At 38.0% G+C, this 9,890-nt stretch overlaps 1 protein-coding gene across 4 annotated transcripts in view; it reads left to right on the forward strand.

Annotated features, from left to right (window-relative positions):
• MME (membrane metalloendopeptidase) overlaps nucleotides 1–2,181 on the forward strand; it is a 111,579-nt gene extending 109,398 nt beyond the window's left edge. For all 4 annotated transcript variants that reach the window (XM_031957548.1, XM_031957552.1, XM_031957549.1 and 1 more), the window contains exon 23: nucleotides 263–2,181. In XM_031957548.1, the coding sequence (XP_031813408.1) occupies nucleotides 263–362 (100 nt within the window). In that variant the 3' untranslated portion in view covers nucleotides 363–2,181. The remainder of the gene's footprint in view (nucleotides 1–262) is intronic.
• The last annotated feature ends 7,709 nt before the right edge of the window (nucleotides 2,182–9,890 follow it).

Here is a 9,890-nt window from a genome sequence, read left to right on the forward strand (position 1 = left end):
GTCCCCCATTCGTCCCCACCCTCCTTGCTGCTACAACACTTCTTTCTTGTGTGATAACCTGTGCTAGTGAATAGCACATCTTTAACTATAGAATCAGAAGGATGTTGCTTTGCTTGTGTATTTGAATCTAGAATTGATTGGATAGATCAGAATGGTAAACGCAATTTGATTTTTTTTATTTTAAAGAATACTCCATGAAAGACCAATCATTAGCCAAGGTTTTAGACACATCACCGATGGTGCTTTCTGTTTTGTTTTGAAGGATCATAGGAACGTTGCAGAACTCCCCAGAATTTTCAAATGCCTTCCAATGCCGCAAGAATGATTATATGAATCCAGAAAAGAAATGTCGGGTGTGGTGATTCTGAAAAGAAGTAACAAAGGTGGAAGACAGCAGAAATCTGGAACTTTGTACAGGAGGAAAAACACAAAATCTGTGCACCAAACTCACTCCGATTACATGAGGGTGAATAACTGAGAAGGGGGAAATGCTTCAAGATTTTAATTTCAAATTAAGGAAAGTGACTGCAGCCAAAATTGTATGTTAGTTGTTCCCAAAAGAATGGAGGAGGATCCAGGTTAATAACCATCAAATCTATCACGACTGTGGACATAATGCTTTACTCTGGAATTATGGCTTTCCGTTAATGTCTGTTTCCCATTTGGTCAACAGAATGGATATTCTCTCTTGGGAACAGGGCTAATCATCTATGAATGTAGATAAGTATTTTTAATCAAAGGGAGGAAGAAAATGTCAAAGAATATGGCAGGATAACAGCTGTCTAATAAGGACACAACAGGGAAATAGGTCCTGCCATCTCTTTAAATATAAAGTATTGGATTTTTATTCCTGATTCAGCAATGCCCTCACTCAAACCTCTTCAAAGAATTCTTCTGAGAGTGAGCAATTGGGGCTTGAAGCAATTTTTTAAAAAAAGTCATTATTCCTGTAATCTTTTTTTTTTTTTAAATTCCAAGGCCATAATCATATTTAATTAAGAAATGAAATTGAAGGCTGAGATATTGAGAATCCTCTTGTAATTCCTCCCCCTCTCCCCCCCAAAAATCTCTTATTCTCTCTAGACTTGGTCTTTTTAAAAGATTTGTAGTAATGTATAAAGCATAATTTTTATATTTAATTATTAACTATATGTATGAAAAAGTAACTGCTATATCTATATATACATATAGAGAGAAATGGATATGATCACTGATCCACTACCGGGGATTAGCATTTCAGATTGAGATATGAAATTTTCTTTACATTAAGGAAACATCTGCAAACCAACATCTGTAAAGTACTGTACAAATTAAAATTTGAGACTTTTTAAAAAAAAAATTCATATTGGCAAAAAAGCTTTAATCCAGAACCTTTGTATAAGATTCACTTTTGTTCAACTTTCCCAGAGGCCTGCCTGACCTATTGTAGAAGCAATCAGAAATTTCCCAGAATCAATAATAGATTTCCTCTCATCTGTACTGAAATAAGTAAGCTGCTTCTCTGTGATTCCTTGTGGTAAAGGAATCCCACTCGGGCATGTCTGCAGCTCAGCCAGATCCCTTCTAAGCATTGGCAAGGTAACAAGGTCATGCTATTAAGATAGGATCAAAAGATTCCCTACTATTAATTCCATAGAATTGGGAGGCACTGATGTTGCTGGGAGCAGCCTAGTGGAAGGGAAAGGGAGGAGGACAGGTTCTCCATGAAAGTTGATCAAGTCCACTGTCACTGGCTGATTGAATGGTCGTTCGTTCTGCATTATTATAGCATCATAGAATCTTAGCTTGAGGACTAAGGGTCATGTCATTCAAATTGTTTATTTTCCGGAAGAGAAAACCAGACTCGGAAAAGGGAATGACCTGTCCAGTCCATTCTAGTGATTGTTAAGTCCAGGCTTTGATCTTAGGACCTCCGACTCTAAAACCAGCAGACATGATGTCATGACTAATTAAAACCACTGCAGGCTGATAATTAGCACAGACAGCTAGTGACAGGAGTAGGAGGTTCTAGAGGGAGTAGCCTCCCCCTTCCACATTTTCCCATGGCCTGTAACTATTTCAGAGATTCTACGATGATGAAGAAAATTTCCTGCATATGTCCCTGATTCCATGTCATGTTGTTTCATCTTTCAATGTCACCTGATTATTTTTTTTTATAATAAAAAGAAATTGTGAGACTGATTCTTACCAAACTCTAGTGTCTTTTATGAATTGGGGTATCTGAAGAAGTTGGAGGGAAAATATTTGAGGATCTTCAATCCTGTACCTTTTCTGATATTAGCTCTGATTCCTAACTAGGAGGAAACTCTAGAAGGGAAGCTCTCAATATTCAACAGAAATAAATTAAATTCACAGTTATTTGATAAATAAATCAAGGTATTCCTTTTTAACTTGCCATTCAAATCAAGAAGAGTTGACCTTAAAATGATATATCTGTCTATGTGTGTGGCCATAGTCTAGAACTTGAATATCACTACTTAAAGTAAACGCAGATTGTAGAAATTCTACACCAAGGAATATTTATAACCAAACTGTGACCTACAAGTCTTAGACTTTCTGAGATCACTGAGGGCTTAAATAATTCATTTCTGATCCCATAGAGATCATATGTGGGGGTGAAGGACTGAACTCAGGACTTCCTCCCTCTCAAACTGATTTCTTTAGCCATAAAACTTAAATAAGATTTTGGATTTCCTGGGTGTTATCTTCATTACACATATCTGTGTACTGAAAGCTGGCAGTAAGTCACTCTGCATGTACTGCCCATGACATTGGCTGCTGGCTGTCCATAGCCAGGAGTGAGAACCTCCAGTGGTGAGGGAGTCTAATGGTAACAGAGCAGCTCCCAAGCCCAGCTTCTCGAGTGTGTTTCTGGGCAAGAGGGAGAATAACTGCCAAAACTTACCTGGCAAAAGAAGTATTTTTTTTTAATGTTTTAAGTACCTCAAAATCGACCTACTTTTCCTTCCACTACCCTATACTACTTTTAATGGCAAAAACAATGAAAGAGAGGAAAGGAAAAGGAAAGGGAAAGGCTATAAAATCCTACCTCCACAACAAACTCTTAAGAACACCTTAAATAAATTACCAGGATAAGCTTGGCCACAAAAAAGAAACATGAGAGTTCCCCCTAGTCTTTGGAAGAGATGAGGGCTCCACAGCTACAGGATATGACCAAGACAGCTAGGTTTTTGTTTTCGTTTTTTTCCAAATGAATTGATTATGTTGGGTGGGTGGTTGTTTGGAAAGTAAGGTGTTTGTGAGGCAATTAAGTGACTTGCATAGCAGTGTCAAGTGTCCAAGGCTCTTGAGTTTGAATTCAGGTCTTCCTTACATTACCCCAGGTCCAGTTCTCTATCCACTGCTTGCAATCCATTTGCTTCCAATGTTTTGTTAAGTTTTGCTGATTTTTCCCAACTCTTGTTATAATGAATATCGGGGAAGGAAAGGGGAAGAGGTACTGGGGCAACATAGTTGACATAAAAATAAAGGATATCAGTAAAAATATTTTAAAAATGAAACTCTTCAAAGGCTAGAATACTTTATAGAATCCTTTCCATATTTGGCCACTTCCAATTTTAAAAGGTCCTGATCATATGAAAAAAATGTCTCTGGATTCCTAAGGTGGAGCTGAAGGGGGCATTTCTCAACATTTCCTTTATTTTAATTTCTTACAAATCTATAGCCTGTTGGTGGCAATAAATAAATTTATGTCTGGAAGGGAATCTTAATACATTTAGTGCAACTGAGGTCCAAGTCCCCAAGTAAAAGAAGTCATCAGATAAAACAGGGAGGATTTGAACACCTGTCTAATGGGACCAAATTCTGTTTTGTGTTTTTTCCCCCACTTTTCTTTAGTTGCCTAATTAAACCAAGATTCTGGTAAAAAAAAGAGGGAGAATGTAGGTCTGGTTAGGGAGGCCCAGAAGATCACCAAAATAAGAAATATAATAAGATTCTGGGCATCTTGCTACTGGAAACATTTTTAGAGCAAAAAAAGTCAGGTTGGAATATTGTCCAGATATCCTCTATTATTTAACACCTCTGTAACCCAGGTGTGTATTTCTCCCCATTATAATTCTTAATAACCTCAGCTCTGGGGAGAAATGAGATTTCAGGACTAATGTTTAGATAAATTCATCAACCTCCCATATCAACAATAAAAACTATTTCCCAAGGACTCCACAAAGTGGTTTTTTGTACCAACTTACTCAGTGTTTTTCCATTTCTACTTCTTGAAATGGCTCCATCTTGGGAGAATTCGAGAAAGAACAGAGCACATCTGCAACTATCTCATCCCTCTCCCATTTTTGGTTTGTTTGGTGTTTTGTTTGTTTAACAACTGTGTCCTATTAATTTTGGGAAGGGGTAACTTCTTTAAAGTTTGAGCCTAAACTTGTTGAAACAAAGCTTCTGTATAGCAATCATATTCTATCAGGTATTAATTTAGCAGCTCTTGATAAGAACTGTTCCAAGAATTGAAAGTGAAAAATCACCCAGAGGACAACTGAGCTGTCCATGTAGTAGGAAAAGTGAGATGTGACATTACAGATAAAAAATTGGGAAGGAGAGCTGAATTTAAGGCTTTTATTCCAAGAACGCTTGACCAAAGGTAGGATATTGATGTGAACAGAGTAAGGATTATGGAATGGAGAGAGAACCCTGCTCCACTGGAAAGCTTAGGATAGCATGGGAACATGAGGATAGCCCTCTGCCTCAGGTGAATTCCTAACAGAAATTTAAAGGCAGACAACGAGAAGAATAACACAGGAAGGGCAGGCGTGGATGGTTGGCAATCTGCACAGTTGGGAGGAATACTCAAAATGATAAGATCACAGTTCAAATGAAAATACTTTAAATATTTTTACAGAATTTCCGTTTTCTCCCCTAAATGCCAAATTAGAAAAAAAAAAAAAAAAAAGCATCTGATCTGGTTGTTCTTAGGTAGTCATAGAAGTTACAGACAAGAAGCCACAAGAAGAATGGTAGAGATTTTCTTGTCTAATCTTCCTCATCTGCTAAGAGAGAATGGAGCCCCAGAGAAGCCAAGTGACATTTTAAGGGAACAAATGTGACAAATGGTCAAAGTGGGATTTGAATCCAGGTCCTCTCCATTTTAATCCAGTCTGCTTTTCACTGCCCCCTTTAAAAAGATTAAATAACTAGAGTTGGAGAGGAGGGGAACCATGACTAATTTCATTGTTTTAAGTGGTATAGCTGAAATGTTGTCTTTCTAAATTATTGTTTAACAAAACAAATCCGAGTTTAGTAATGGAAGCCTGCTAGAAAATAACCAAGGAATCATTCCACAAATAATGATGGGTTATCTACTGCAGCAGTAAAGAAAGAATAAAAAGACTAGTAATTATGATTGCTCTATTTTTATGTTTCTGAATTTCCTCTTGAAAAAGAAACTTGATAGTTTTCTTCTGTTTATCAGATGTTGTTAACTCCATGTAGCCCTGATGAGCTAAGTAGATGGATTTGGAGTGATAAAGAACTGGATTCAAGTTTTGTCTCTGATGGGCACATACAGCCTATGAGTGTAGGCTGATAATTTAGCTTTTTATTTCTATCTCCCTGAGACTGGTGATTCTGGTCTAAAGAATATACAGTATAGATGAGTCCATTGTGGGCATCAGTGGAGGTAGTTTCCAAATCAGTGATTTCACTAGTGCACGGGAACTAAAGTGCTCCATCTTTATTTGGACCCATCATTTCACTGAGACTGGGAGCTCCCAAGAAGGTTTCACCTTCTCATGGAGAGTGGCTTAGCACTTTCTCCACAATTTAGAATCTCAGCAAATTTCTTGCTCTCATCAGAGAAGCTGCTATGCTCTAGGAGTGAAGCATAACTGAATTAGCCCAGAGGAAACTTGAAATGCTCAAGGTTAGAAAATCCACTCCAAATATTCATAAGGACTATTTGTGTCCAACCTGTGGCAGAGCATCCTGAGCTCTTATCAGTCTGATCAGCCACAGCTGGACACTCGACTCTTAACAGAGAGAAGTCATTCTGTTGTCCTTCGTACTGGAAGGGGAGCAATCAACCATGTATGAAAATCAGAATTTGAACCAAGATCCTCCTGACAGACTCTAACTCTTTATGAAATACTTCTTCCTTCTCAGCTAGTCACGTATGATCCCTCTGTCTTTGTCTCTCTAAAAATATGTATATGTATATGTGTGTGCATGTGTATACATATTTATTTTTATAGACTATATAATCTCATCAACATGGGGAGTTTCCAACAAGGAACTTCCTTTAGTTATTCACAATCTTAATGGGGTTCTAAGGGAGATATAGCAGTAACCCTAAGATCTGACCTTGGGAATGCTGGAGTTCCCTAAACATTGACAGCTGTCAGATAACAGTCTGTTGATCAATCACTCTAAGGTTCCTTGCCCTTGGGAGAGCTGTAGATGCACTAAAGTTGAAGCTTCTGAGACAGTAATAAGGTGCATACCACAGCATTATTCAGCTCCATCTCTAAGCCATAGAATTAGTGGCTTAGTGACATGAAGCACTTGGTCTCTTACTTTTTCTTATAAATGTATCTTCTTGCTCTTGGTTCTTTGCTAAATTCTTTTGGAATTTAACCTCTTAACTGGCATTTAAATTATAATAAACTTTGGCCCTTGTCTTGGAGATGGGTCTGAGCCTGCAAATTCTTTTGAGATCTTGCAACACTGGTCTGAAGCCCCAATATTTTTGGGATCTCCTTTGAATCTTAATCTCTTTATGCCTTTTTCCCCCCTCCATCTCTGCTCCTCTGTCTCTTTATCTCGCTCTATTTGTCTTTCTCCCTATTCCCTCCTCCAATCCCCTCTATACACACACACATATAAATACACACACACTGTGTTTTTATATAATATGTGTTATATAATACAGATATAATATATAATTATGTTTATACATCATGTGTATATATTCAGATATGATATATTATATTCATGAATGTATATACCTATGTATATTTAGATATGATGTGTGTATTATATACATGACTTTATACATGTATATACTTGTATATATTTAGATGTGATGTATGTATTATATACATGATTGTATAGAGTTGTACATGTATATACCTATATGTGTATTATATACATGAGTATATACATACATGTACATATAAAATATGTTCAGTGTATAGATGTATGGAAGCGAGACAGAGGCCTCTGGGGCACCCCACTTTTGTTTAGTTTGGTCTCCAGGACCAGGCTGTGGATCCCTCATATTTTCCTTTGGTTCAGAGCTCGGCAGCTTTTCCAGATACCATACATTCCCTTGGCCCCCATACATTCTGCTTGACCTCTTTCTGTGGCTCCTGGTCAGAATCCATTTCAGTCACTTCTCAACGGAGATGGCAGAACTGTCTCAGCCTAGTTAGGGTCTGGGCCCTAAGGGAAGGCTCAACCCCCTCCCAGAAAGCAGGAAGGACTCTGTCTGCTTCCTCCCCCAGGCCAGCCCCAGGTATTTGAGGAGGGGGGCCAAGTTTCAGGATGTGGCCTTTGCCTGTGGAAGGGGAAGCCGGCTAACAGGCTGCAGAGGAATGTGACCTTGACCTTGGAGCACCTGAGTTTCACCAGCTGAATTAACTGGAGATTCTCATGGAGGGAAGGCTCTGGGCACCAAAGACATTATCTTTCCTGTTGATTTCCTGCTTTGGGGGCCTGTGCTGGATGTATTTCGGAAAAGCACTTAGGCCCTCTCCTGGAAGAATTTGCAGCCTTTTTTAAGTGTCTGAGGCATATTGACTTGCATTTTAATTTTTGTTTGACCATCCTGGGGAACTCATCCATATTAAATGTTGTTCCAACAATGTAAAAATACTGTCTGCCAGCTCCAGCGCCAATCTCATCACATCTCGATGGAACCTGTTTATGTGGATCCACAACAACTTCATTACCTGCTAATGGCTGGCAATTTCAAAAACACACATCGTTTGCAGCCCCTGTGCTACAGACTACAAAGCGCAGAACGCTTTCTGGAGCTGCTCCATTCTCATGGTAACATTTACTTCTTAGCCATTTTTTTTTTTTTTTTTTAAAAGAACTGCAGGATTTTAAATGATCAACAATGAAATCTAGCTCAACCAGCTTCTAAGACATCCAGGCTGTGTTGTTCTCCATTTTTGGGATACAGTCACAAAAAATAACACAATCCTGCCCCCAGGGAGCTTACATTCTAGTCAAGAACAAAAGGGGAAAAGCAATGGAAATCTCTTTTGCTTTGCTTTGGTTTGTCCATTCATTCAGTTATTTATTACTACTGAGAGAAAGAAGGCTACTTTTGGGAAAGGTACCCAGGTGGGATCAGAGGAGAGTAAAAAGGAAAATGAAGACATGGGTGTGGTTAGCCAGAACACCTCCTAAAAATTCAGATTCTGGGAAGAAACATAATACGGAGAAAAGAACCTCCAGTTGAAGGGATCAATGTAACTAGGTGAGAAGATTATACATAGAGCATATGCTTCTGAGGCAGGATAGCAAAAGAAGTCTCCAGGGTGAGGAGTGGAGCTCAGGCAACAATAAAAGGAGTGATCGCATAGGCGGAGTTCTCTAGAAGACTTTTTGTGGCTCCTCAGTTCCAGGGAACTCTCAGGGAGATCTAAATATCACCACTTAGGTATTTTTTGTAGGCAGTTCCATACTTCCTTTATTTACTCTTCTCCTCCCCACCTAAAATATCTTCATTAAAACAGAATTCCTGGCATATAATAGGTAGGCACCTAATAAATAATATTTTTTATAATATATTATGTAATATTGTTGAGGTTCAAAAGGGATCCCAAAAGGGTGAGTTCACAGACCAGTGTTGTGAGGTGTCTCAAAGGAATTTGCAAGCTTGAACCCATCTCCAAGTCAAGGGGCAAAGTTTATTGTAACTGTAACGTCAATAGAAGTGGCTCAGTTCCAAAAAGATTAGGCAAGAATCAAGAGCAAGACCACCAATTTATAGGAAAAGAGTGATCTGGTTCTTCCTGTCACTGCTATGCTAATTTTATGTCTCAGAGGTAGAACTGAGGAGTGGTCTGGTATGCATCTCACCATTTGTTCCAGAAATCCTTTTATCATTGAGCAACAGATTGTTATCTGGCAATCAGGAAAGTTTCTAGGATTATACTATAGTATTCCTAAAGTCAGGAGACTTTAGGATCATTGACAAAGATATTGTTAGAACAATAGTACTACTAAAGTCTGGGGGCCTCAGGATTACTGCTGTATTTCTCCTAGAAGCTCCACCCCAGTAATATATGGCAAATAAAATTAAAAAAAAAAATCAATAAATTAAATGTATATGTTCCATTATTACTAAATACAAAGGGATATTTCAAAATTACCAAAAATTAGCATTTAAAAAACATTTAATATTTCAACAATCACCTTGAAAAGCATTTCTTAAGCAACTTTTATGCCTCAGACATTGTAGGATATAAAAAGCATAAAATTATCCCTGCTCCCAAAGAACTCACCATCAAATGAGGGAGACAACAGTAAACACCTTTGTACCATTGAAATAAAAATAGGATAAATTGGGGAGAATGTCGGAGGAAACTAAAGGAGAATTGGAAAAGGCTTCTTGAAGAAGGTAGAATTTTAACCAAGACGGAAATCATGGAGATAGCCATCTGTACCCAGAGAGAGAACTATGGAGACTGAATGTGGACCACAACATAGTATTTTCATTCTTTTTGTTGTTGTTTGTTTGTTTTCTCTCTGATTTTTCTTGTGCAATATTATAAATATAGGAATATGTATAGAAGAATTGTACATGTTTAACATATTGGATTACTTGCTGTCTAAAGAAAAAGGTGGGGAGAAGGGAGGGAGAAAAAATTTGTAACACAAGGTTTTGCAAGGGTGAATATTGAAAATTATCT

The sequence above is a fragment of the Sarcophilus harrisii genome, chromosome 3 (genome assembly GCF_902635505.1).
Source record: "Sarcophilus harrisii chromosome 3, mSarHar1.11, whole genome shotgun sequence".
Lineage (NCBI taxonomy): Eukaryota > Metazoa > Chordata > Mammalia > Dasyuromorphia > Dasyuridae > Sarcophilus > Sarcophilus harrisii.